At 33.8% G+C, this 12,063-nt stretch overlaps 1 protein-coding gene across 1 annotated transcript; it reads right to left on the bottom strand.

Annotated features, from left to right (window-relative positions):
• Positions 1 to 2,622: 2,622 nt before the first annotated feature.
• Positions 2,623 to 12,063, bottom strand: LOC132720005 (meiosis-specific nuclear structural protein 1-like). The gene is made up of 4 exons (XM_060703980.1): positions 11,972 to 12,063; positions 6,171 to 6,395; positions 4,761 to 4,888; positions 2,623 to 2,743 (listed from the first exon to the last, which is right to left on the bottom strand). Exons 1-4 carry the CDS (start codon positions 11,972 to 11,974, stop codon positions 2,623 to 2,625), a joined length of 477 nt encoding a protein of 158 aa, XP_060559963.1. The 5' UTR covers positions 11,975 to 12,063.

The following is a 12,063-nucleotide window of genomic DNA, read 5'->3' on the forward strand; positions in this document are numbered from 1 at the left end:
ACAAAGAATTATGAACTTTGAGTACAGTTTGTTGATTGCATTATATATATTTCATCATTGTCGCTCAGTTTCCGTCATTCGGGGGTGATCAGTTAAATTAAGCTAAATAATAAGTATCAAATTCAAAGGGTAATGTTTTAATAATAGCTTAGCCTTCATTGTGGTCGTGAGCACGGTCTTTATCTCTTTCTGTTGGTATTTTGATACGTTACCGGAAGGGGAGGAAGGCCGTGCTTGGGACTCTTATGTAATTACGTATACAATGCAAGGAGTTGTTATTGCCTGTACAGTACTGTATTGCTGTTTAAGTATTTGCATTTGGTATAACCTTCTAAAACTGCTAATTAAGGTCGACTCGTGTCGCTTCGAGTCACTAAGTCTGGCCCTTATAGTACTTGGTAAGACTTAGATTGCGTTGCATTGCATAGCAGTTGTTGAGGTTATTTTGGCACAGTAATTAGTACCTCTTTCGCACATTCACAAGTCTAACTGCATGTTCATAGTTTTTCTTCTCTTCACGTTGGTAGTGGTTTCCATTACGTTACCGTGGGGAGCTGAGATCTATGATCATGTAGTTGGATAGACTCTAGAGGTAATGCGTTGGTGTGTAGCTATTTGCTGGCTTGAGTTGCTCAAAGCCATTGCGTTGCATTAGTTTTATTTAGCTTGGGTTTGCTTCAAATCTTTGCATTGCATTTTTGTGTTTATAAAGTTTTGGTATTGCAACTTGCTGATAACGCCTGATCACCTTCGATTGATATAACTTCTTGTGGTAGGAGCATCTAAGCCTTAACCTACCATAAGTGAGCGGCCAATACACGCCAGCCTTATATAAATACTTAATGATCAATTATTTGATATATCATGTCATGTGAATTTTATATAAGCAGACGCGTCGTAAAATAAAAACTGAGAATGTTGTATGTTCTTTATTATTTTATTTTGAATAGTCTTAAATAAACGGTTATTTGCAATATAACCCAAGTTTCAAGCCTCAAAAAGGTTCTTGATAGGTTATATGCCATATATAAACTGTTATTTGCAATATAACCCAAGTTTCAAGCCTCAAAAAGCTGTATATATAGGGCCATATAACCTGTCTATTACTAATCCTATATATAATCATGTGTAATTAGCCTAGGAAATTTAATTTGTTTACATTTATCCACAATAAACGTATTGCACCGTGGATACAGAGTTTATAGAATGAGTGTAGGTTCAATACTGAATTTATGGAACAAGTTGAATAAAATTATATTATGCAAGCCTCTAATTTTATTCAACAAGTTTAATAAATTCAGAAATGAACTAACACGATTAATATGATATTCTATTTATCACACATTCACAAAATAAAGACTGTTTAAAGTGAAAAAGAATCATTTTTTCATTGACGCACCCAAAGTTTAACGCTAACATGTACACTATATATATTGTTTGTATAGTGCGAATGACGTCACATCAAAATATATGCCTGGCCATGCAATATCGTTTTTTTTTAATGCCTTGTAGAATATCAATGCATAGATTACCGTTCAAATGCTTTGTAACTATAATGCACTCAAAAATTGTTTTCTATTTCCTAATAAAAATATAATGCTTCTTACACGTATATAGAGCTGTCATTGAATCAATGACAGCACTGAATCAGATTCAGTGCAAAGCAAATCAACGATGTACCTGCCCTAGCAGACAACAGATATCGACAATACACTGATATATCCATAATACAACGATATATCCATAATACAACGATATATCAATATTGATATATCGGTTGATAAACTGAAATATCCGATATAGACCGATATATCAATATATATTACTTTGTATGTAGATTACTTGTCTGTAATTCTTTTTTTTACCTGTTTAAATGCTTTCAGTAAAAAAAACCATCTTCTTTTCATACATATGTCTTGTGTTTATAAATGCCCATTTCATGATTATTGCTGACTATTTTTTGTCATCATTGCTATGAAATATCGTATGATTTTGCATGTCTTTTGGGTGAATTTTGTGTAATTTCTTAACATTTAATTAATAAGTCAAAATTATTTTCTAAAATGTGTATTGATTTTTGATCGACAGAAAAAAATCATACTTCAAACTAACAGAAAGTTTGCTTTTTTTCTGTTATTTTTGTCACTGACATTTGAAAACGGAGTTTAAAATTCAAGTTAGCCCCCCCCCCAAAAAAAACTGTAAAAGAATGAATTATCTTATAACATTGTATAAGGCAATATAGACAGGTATATTCACAAACAGACATAAATAAATTTCAGATTATATCGATATTTGAAAATATGTATCTCAATGTCTATTCTAGGATCTGAAAAACAAGGGGGGACGGGGGGGGGGGGGATTTTTTATCAAAAAAATGAAAAATTATCACATTTGTTGATTTCTTTCCTTCTTTCTCTTTGTAAAATTTTCCCCCATGCCTCTGAAAAAAATAGGTGCGAATTTTAAAAAAGATGGGTGAATCCCCCCCCCCCCCAATCCACCCTCCTAAAATAGACACTGGTATCTAATACTATCTATATTTCATCGATGAATATCAATAATTATTATATGGATATCGCAATAGTCAATGACAGCTCTACATGTATACAGTTTCTAAAACTACAACAGTGACCTTACCATAATGTCAAATTTCACCGCTTCTTTCTCTGCCATCTGCGCAGTGCGTTCTTTATTCATGTAGGCCGACTTCAGTTTCGCCTCTAGCTCCCGCAACTCTAAACTGTAAGTTACCAAAATTTACTGATCATTAACTAATAGATATTTCGTACAATTCGTCACCTTAGTGCAATAATGTCTTTTTCGTAAGGGGAATTCTTATTTATTCAATTACTAATCATAACTATCAATTTAAGAATTTCAAATATACGGCGTTACATGTCAGAAAAGAATATTTTTAACTCGGAGTCACTCTTTTTGACGCGGAGATTCACGGAGTCTCGCGGACAATATTGTCACTCGTTTTTGTCTCGGAGTCACTCTTTTACACCCGAGAAATTTATAATCTACTCGGAGTCACGCTTTTTGAGATTACTGTTTGCTATCAGTTTCTCTACTTAAAATAGGGTTGGTAAGCGAACAGCATGGATCCTGATCAGACTGCGTGGGTGCCCAGGCTGGTCTGGATCCATGCAGGTGGCAAACCCATAACGTTGGTTTTGTCATGACACGCTCATATGATACCTTTCTGTGTTTGCTTTAAAGTAAATAGAGGACATTGAATGAGTGTTAGTTCAATACTGAATTTATTGAACGAGTTAAATAAAGTTATATTGTGCAAGCCCCTGGCGATTTCAATAAATTCAGTATTCTGTGAACTTGCAAGACTATAATATTCTATTTATTACTACAAATTCTGTATAAACTAAATGGATTACTTCTTCCATTAAAGCTTTAAAGGGCACATTATGCCTAAGAAACAAATTAATTTTTACTTCTTTAGAAAGGTCAAACATGATTTCATAAAATGTCAACGACATGCACAACTATACATAGTACTGATTATTCCAGCGCTTTTTTTCTCTACTTTGGGAATGGTGCCAGTACCAGACTGATTGGGAAAAAAATGCATTATTTTGACTTGAATTGGGATTTTTTTTAATGTATATTTTTCAGCTACAAATAAGATTAGTCATCATAAATAAAGATACTAGCTAACAGCCTTCACTGTCCAGGTAGAACTATTGTGTGGTGATTTAATTGAATATGTTCGATTTAAATGATTTCAGAGAAATCACTTGGCCTTGTGGACATTTTGAACAACCATTTTGGGAATTTAAACATTCAAAATTGGGAATTTTAATGTCTATTTTGCATTGGAAACAGTACCGTTTTAGGGTAGTAGTTATATAAAGAGAAAAAAAACACTGTTAATTCCTGTAAACCTCGGATGTATTTGCACCAGTAGTTTCAGAGGAGTAGTCCAGACAAATTTTGTGACAGACAGACGGACATGCAACCGAAATGAGATAAAGGGCCATTTCTATCGTCATATAGAGGGCCATTGACCCCTTCCTCCTTTGTTACGGAATGAACTCTATTGTTCTCTTTTATTCTGTTTACAGTTAGTTGGCTCCCTATCCCTATTTGGATAAAGAAATGATCCCTTATTTGTTGCTCAGCTAACCTGTAGCAGGCAACACAAAAATAGCCATATTACGGTAACTGCATTAGTCCTTGAACAGTAGTAACTGTATGCTGATTAATAGTGCAAAATCTTTTATCTATCATATATAACATGTAAATTATTACTTGAATCTTGGAATCTTTTTACTTTTCTTACAGTCTTGGTACATTAAATTTTGTTTGAAGTTTGAATTTCTTGAAAGATTTTGGCTCATCTGGAGGCGTGCAGTTTTTAAGGGCTACATGCAGTATTTAACTACAAAACAGGAAACGGAAAACACCATTTGAATCATAAAACGGTACTGTTCCCAATAGAAAATATACATTAAAATTCCCAATTTCTAATGTTTTGATTTTCAAAATGGCTGTTCAAAATTCCCACAAGGCCAAGTGATTTCTCTGAAATCATTTAAATTCAAAATATTCATATAAATCACCACTCAATAGTTCTACCTGGATAATGGAAGCTTTAGCTATCTTTATTCATGATGACTAATCTTATTTGTAGCTGAAAAATGCATAAAAAAAATTTCCCCCAATTTCAAAATTACGCATTTTTTTTCCCAATCAGTCTGGTATCAGCACCATTCCAAAAGTAGAGAGAAAATATGTACCTTGTCTCTCTAATTTGTTGCCTCATTTTTTCGTCCCTAATCCCGTCCAGCTTCCTACGCTCGAGTTCTTGTGCCAACCTCTCCTCTTGAGCCATTTGTTCTTCACGTTGTATCCTATCCCTTTGGGCCTTTAAGGAAATAAAAATAATGCTTTTCAAAAAGAAAAAAAAAAATGGGCCTTTAAAGAAAAAAAAAATTGGCCCCTTTTAAAAAAAAAAAAAAAAAAAAAAAAAAAAAATGGCCTTAAAAAAAAAAGAAAAGAAAAAAAAAAAGAAGCAAAACAAATCAGGTAACTTAATTGTGTGATAAACTTAAATTTTAACACGAGTCAAAATAAAAACCCTGTCTTATAAGTGGTCCGTCTAAAAGGTGAGTAAATAGGGGCGTCCGTGGCCCAGTGGTTAAGGTTGTTGACTTCAAACCACTTGCCCCTCACCGCTGTGGGTTCGAATCCCGACAGGGACTGCGGACTCTTTCATGTGAGGAAGCTATCCAGCTAGCTTAGGGAACGTCGGTGGTTCTACTCAGGTGCCCATTTGTGCCTGAAATAATGCATAGAAGGGCACCTGAGGTCTTCCTCCTCCAGTAATGCTAGAACGTCGCGATATGACCTATACTGTGTCGGTGCGAAATAAAACCCAATCAAACAAACAAACAGGTGAGTAAATACGGTAACTTGAGTCTTAACTTGGGTCTTAACTTGGGTCTTAACTTTGGTCTTATTTTGAGACTTAACTTGAGTCTTAACTTGAGTCTTAACAAGAGTCTAAACTTGGGTCTTAACTTGAGTCTTAACTTAGGTCTTAACTTGAGTCTTCACATGGGTCTTAACTTGAGTCTAAACTTTTGTCTTAACTTGGGTCTTAACTTAGGTCTTAACTCGAGTCTTAACGTCTTAACTTGAGTCTTAACTTGGGTCTTAACTTGAGTCTTTACTTGGGTCTTAACTTGGGTCTTAGCTTTGGTCTTAACTTGGGACTTAACTTGAGTCTTAACTTGGGTCTTAGCTTTTGTCTTAACTTGGGTCTTAACTTGAGTCTTAACTTGAGTAATATTTGTCCTACTTCATGTACAGAGTCAATCAAACAGAGTCTCCAATTTTCTTGTCATGTTGTTACTATTGAAGCTTCGGTGATTACACTTTTTTAAAGATCTTGAATATATGAAGTGGCACTAACAATGTAGCGATGCCAGGCCATAGGTCATTTTCGCCCTGTCACAGAGCAGTCCAAGGTCATAAATCTGCCCAGTCACCAGAGCAGTCGAAGGCCATTTTCGCACTGTCACAATAGACTAATCTAAGGCCCCATTCCAAATCCAAATTTACCTTCTGGCAGAATTTGGTCACTCATTAAAGTGAGTGCATTGTGATTCAAATAAAGTTTAAAAAACTCAGAAAAAATAAATTACCTTAAGAATGGTTTCTCCCATTTCCCGCTCTTTATGTTCCTGCATTTGTGTCCTTAGAAACCGTTTACTATCAAGTCGCTCTTCACGATTCATGTTGGACTCGAGCATTTTTTCCCGAGCCAAGTTACGAACGGTCTCCTCTCGAACGTTTTCCTGCCTGCGGGAATTCTCTAACTGCCGCTCCCTCTGTGCCACAGTTTGTAGGGGAGCTCTACGCATCATTGCCTGAAATATTGCAAAAGGAGATCATTATACTCGAGGCAGATCCAGGTCCTGGGGGGGGGGGGGGTGACCCATTTCCCCTTTCAGTGATTTTCCTACTTGTATAACAGACTCTAAAAAAAAGGCCTCTTCCCAATTGAAATTTTCTTTAAAATCATTCAGTTTTCCCAAAAATCTGAACTTAAACCAGCTTTTTTACTTCCCAAATCAGCAATTTTAGCGATAATTTTTCCCAAAATCAAGAGGCTAAGGCCTCTTCCCAATAAAGTAAGAAAAATCACTGCCTTTAAGGTAGAACGCCCCTAATGGGCACTATCAGGAACTGTAAAATTGACAAAATAGGAGAGTTATACGCCTTAATTGTCATCTGTATGCAAAATTTAAACAAAACTCACCGTGTGGTTTATGAGTTGTGGACATTTATCTGAACTAAAACTTTGTCACTTAAGAAGGGCTTTTTTTCAGAAATGAGGAAACTCTAAATAATAGGAATCCTTGAAGGTCAAGTTCACCATTGACACAAAAATACATTTTTACACTATTACATGCGTAACCTTTTCCTTTTGACAGATATTATTTGTATTTGGTAGGAAAATGGTACATTCATCTGGAAAAAATATTTTCAGTCCCATTATGTCATCATTCTATTTATAGGTACAGCAATACATTATAACTAAAAAAAAAAAACCCAAGATTAATTCAGGGATAAGATAATTTCATTTGAATATGTTTGCATTGCGAAATTCTCCAGTTCGCTATTCATTGCACATTATATAATTGCGACATTTCATTTTGATAATCAAACAACCTCATACCAATGGGAATGATCGGCTATTATGACCGGCGAAAAGGTCCGAGAAGTTGCTGTCGCCCTTTCAAATATCTGATTTCATTTCATAAGGGGTATTGCGCTTCCGCGCGGATGCCAATGACACTTTCGGCAATTTTTGGTATAACCCTATAGTATTAGTTACTAGCAGCTGCTAAAATGTAAATACCATGATATCATAGAACCCGGATATCATAGGACAGGGCCCTCGATCAACCAAATCTACGGCCGATATTCGGCCGCAGTCCCCCACCAAAATAATATGTTTTTTTCCCCCTAACAGAGGTAAAAATTCCCCCTCAAAACATATAAAGTGTTAAAGAGAAAAATGAAAACTAATGTTGTTTTTGAAAATGAAAATCCATCTATTTGACGTCTATTTTGTAATCGGAATATCGTACAGTACATGTCTGCACGTTTCCGTTTGATTTTTCCCCCAAAATCTACTGTCACATATTGGCCTTTCATCCTGTAAAAATGCTAAAATTTCAACAGAAATATGCAGAAAAAATTAACAATTCCCATCAACAATTCGATTTCAAATTGTTTATTCATGAAATCATTTTTTTTGTCTTCAAAATGTTACATCAACCACGGTAAATTTTGCCGTGAATTACAAACTTGTAAGTTTTGTTTTCATGATACTTTATTAAATATTGGGTGAAAAACAATCTTATAATAAACAATCAATTTAATTTTATATAATTTACCTCAGAAACAACTAGAACTGTGGATGTGTTAACAGAAAACAAACAAATTTTCATTTGTCACATATTTTCGCGATGCCGATTTTTACGAATGTTTTACAAAGTCAAGAAAAGGAAGCTTTGTCTTATTAAAAGGTGTGTTAGAACACTAGAAATGTAGTGTATGAATAGAATTTACTTTAGGTCCATGTATTGTTCATATTAGTGGAAATGGAGACATTTAATTGTCTGAATGTGTTTCTAAATGCTTTTTTTTTTGGGGGGGGGGGGGAATCATAAAGAAAGTTAAGCAGCATAAAGATCTGATGGTGTAAGGTGTTAAAAACTTTTCTTCAGATCTTATCAATCACTTCTGAACAGTTTAGTGTTACCTATTACGGATTTTTAAAAAAAATAATATGCATGTAAATAAAAAAACAGCTGGTATTTAAATAAGTGTATTTGATCATAAAAGAAAAGAGGAAAACTCCCCACATTCACTAAAATTCCCCCTGCTGAGGGTAGCGACCCGCTTCCCCCAAATTGGATTGAGGGCCCTGTAGGAACTGAAAATACCCCTACTGACATGCAAATAGTTCCCGTACAAAATTTGTAGTTACTTAAAAATTGTTTTTTATTATAATAATTACTCTTATTCACCAAAAACTTGATTGTTACACATCAATATTGGGCTTCAGGGATTTTTTTTGGCTTATTTTATAGCCGTTATTCGGTCATATTCCCAATTAAAAATAGTATATTATTTTCCCAATCCACAGTAAACAAAATCCCAATTGAAAGTTACAAAATAAAAATATTGAATAAAAATTCTAAAATCTTTGAAAGTTTAAGGGCTCCTTCACTGTAATAGTGCTTAAATGTTTGTAGATGCCATCCTAGACAGTATTTGTTTGCATCCATTAAATAATTGTAAAATTTCAGTCATGCATTTTTTCCCAATTTTTAACAAAACACCGCTGAAATTCCCAATACCATGGGTATGGGTCATGTTCCCAAAATCCTTAAAAAAATACCTGGGCTTGTTACACAAATTATGGAAATTTCATTATGTTCTAAACATAGAATCATAAGCCTTACTATAATATAAGGCCTGATATGGGGACCTCAGTGATTTTTATCACTTAATTGGGTAGAGGCCTGAGCCTTTGATTTTGGGAAAAATTACTAATTTGGGAAGTATAAAAGCAGGTTTAAGTTCAGATTTTTGGGAAAACTGCATGATTTTAAAGAAAATTTCAATTGGGAAGAGGCCTTTTTTCGAGGTCTGTTATATAAGTAGGAAAATCACTGGGGGTACTGTAACGTTTAGCCCATGATAGTATGAGTTACCGCCCTTTAATATAGTTACGCCATTTGTAAGAATCATTTGTATGTAATCAAACGGCAGGTAGCCCAAAGAAAAATTTATTATACATATCTAAATATTCGCTCGGTACACGTTACAGTACCGAAATTATACATTATTTTGTATGAAGAAAATTAGTTCCCGTACATAAAATATAACACATTATAATAATACAATGTTGTTATATCAGACTTATTTTTAATTTAATAATTCAACAATTATAAATTATAACTGTTGAAGAGACCATTTTCTCATACGTAAATATGTAATTCAGGATATAGAGAGCTAAGACTAAAGGCTGGTATCTATTTCCAAGTACCCCAATACATCCAAATGCAATGACATGCTTTTATACATGATATTTTACTCAATAAAGTCATAAAATTATTTAAAGATCCTGTATGTTGTGATCAAAGTGGTAAACCACACTAAGTGAAATTATATATGTGAACATAATTATGCAAATAAAACCATTTTCAAACATCAAAGAATATGTAAAATATGTACAGCAAATTTGTGTGCATATTTATAATAATATCATGTAATCATTAAAATATATGCATTCATTTCTTATTGTAAAATTTGACTTAAACTTTATAGAAAGTAGATTTTTTTATTACCTCCCTTTACTTTCATGACATGTTTAATTTGGTAATATCTTTAAAAATAATGCTTTTCGGAACCTACAGTACTGATAAATCTTAATTTGAGCATCATATTTATGATTTAAAACAATAAAAAAATTGAGTTACAGCATCTTTAATATAGAGTCAGTGTACCACAGTGACACAGTGAGGACCCGGTTCCACACTTTCCTATTTTTCATTTTTTCTTGAAAATTCAAATGAATTTACTGAGTTCTTGTTTGTGTTTCACTGAAACTGACAGGTTTTCAACAGGATATGACATCATCTGGGATTTTGCACCCCAGCCTCTCCCTGAAGAGTGCAGACGACAATGTAAATACAAAAACGTGGCTGTGTAGGTCACACATAAAATCATCTAATTCAGAAAGTAAACCATGCTATTTTTCAATGTTAAGATTATTATAAAAGATATATTTTAAAAGAAATTATATATTTTTGTTATTAAGGCAAATTTGCTGCTATTTATGAAATATATTCTCTCCTCCCAAATGTCAAGTTATTTCACCTTCATTTTTTGTTTAAAATGTTTAAAATAATATCAAACTCTTAATCAAAGAAAATTAGAACTAAATAGATGAAAAACTTTTAATAATAAATGAGCAGCGTCACGACAAAACCAGCAGAGTGCGTTTGCGACCAGCATGGATCTAGACCAGCCTGCGCATCCGCGCAATCTGATCAGGATCAATGCTGTTCGCTTGCAAACCCTATTACAAGTACAGAAACTGACAGCGAACAGCATGGATCCTGAACAGACTGCACGGATGCGCAGGCTGGTCTGGATCCATGCTGGTGGCAAACCCATTATGTTGGTTTTGCCATGACGTGGCTCAAATGTTAATGTCTGTGTTTACTATCTACAAGTATGTTTCCGTGATCTGGTCGTTTCTTGCAGCAGTGTTCTTGTTTGTTCAGCATGATGTTTTTGTTCTGTTGGAGACCTTTTATCTTATTATAGTATCCTTGTCTGCCCATGATTCGACACCCTAAGCTTTCAAATGTTATATAAACGATTAAAAAGAAAATTAATCAAAATAAAAATGTCTTACTTGTTAATTTATTTATAATTTTTTTCACATTATTCCATTATTAATTTTCTATAAAAGATTCAACGACCGATAAATCGTAGTAAATAAAGGTCATTGACCTTATAATCCGCCATTTTGAATGGTCCTTGAGTCGTCACCACGCACCTGCAACGCGCACTTGCTTAAAATATCACTTCCGGTAGCGTGTTTCTGAGGAATTTTCCATTCATTAAAATGTAAACAAAGCAGACAGTTAAAAACTTTTGATAAAAAATCTATAAAAAATGAAATAAAACAACATTTATGATTATATTCAGTTAGGATTATAAAAAATTGAATTATTATTTATTTTATCCTTAATTTACCGACTAGAACTTGTTGCTAAATAAAAATTGCCGATACATGAAATGTACACAGTAATATTGATTTTCTCATCCTTTTTGGTACTCCTAAAAAGATTCTGTGACGTAATAAAACATAGTGACGAATCAAGGGCAGGGTCGAATCTATGGCACTTGACGATATATAGCCCATATAAAACTTTAAAAAGTTTGTTTCAAGCACCTGTGCTTGGGGGTAGGGCTTGGTCCCACGCCGATAACCTATGCCAAAGTTTACATTCATAACTCTCAATTCAAATCTCTATATATTTTTAATAAGTTTGTCTCGATCAATAAGTCGTTGTTTCCTTGAGCAAGAAACTTTACACTCATTGCTCAGTACTGGTTGGTTCCAGGAACGGATTCGAAAGTGTGTTTATAAGCTAATAGCTGCCTACACAATCGAACTAAAATAAATTATGTACATGTAAAGTATAGGTTTTCGTTATAACTGAATATTCGAACAGTTAAAAAGTCAGTTTTTGACGATTAACATAATTGTTACAGAACCCGGCCAGTGTTGAAGTCGAAGTTAAACAATTCAATTTAGACTTAGTTAATTGTTTAAAAAAGCTATTAAATCATTGAACTAAATAAAAAGGCGTATATTTTTAAAATAATCGGAAAACATAAACCAATTTACCATAATGAGAATCTGCTGTCGGTATATTTGATTACAATATCCAAAGCGGTATTTTCTCTCGGTTACAACAAAATGGCGACAGATGTAAATGT

The sequence above is a fragment of the Ruditapes philippinarum genome, unplaced genomic scaffold (genome assembly GCF_026571515.1).
Source record: "Ruditapes philippinarum isolate M1 unplaced genomic scaffold, ASM2657151v2 ctg21801_1_1_1_1, whole genome shotgun sequence".
Taxonomy (NCBI): domain Eukaryota; kingdom Metazoa; phylum Mollusca; class Bivalvia; order Venerida; family Veneridae; genus Ruditapes; species Ruditapes philippinarum.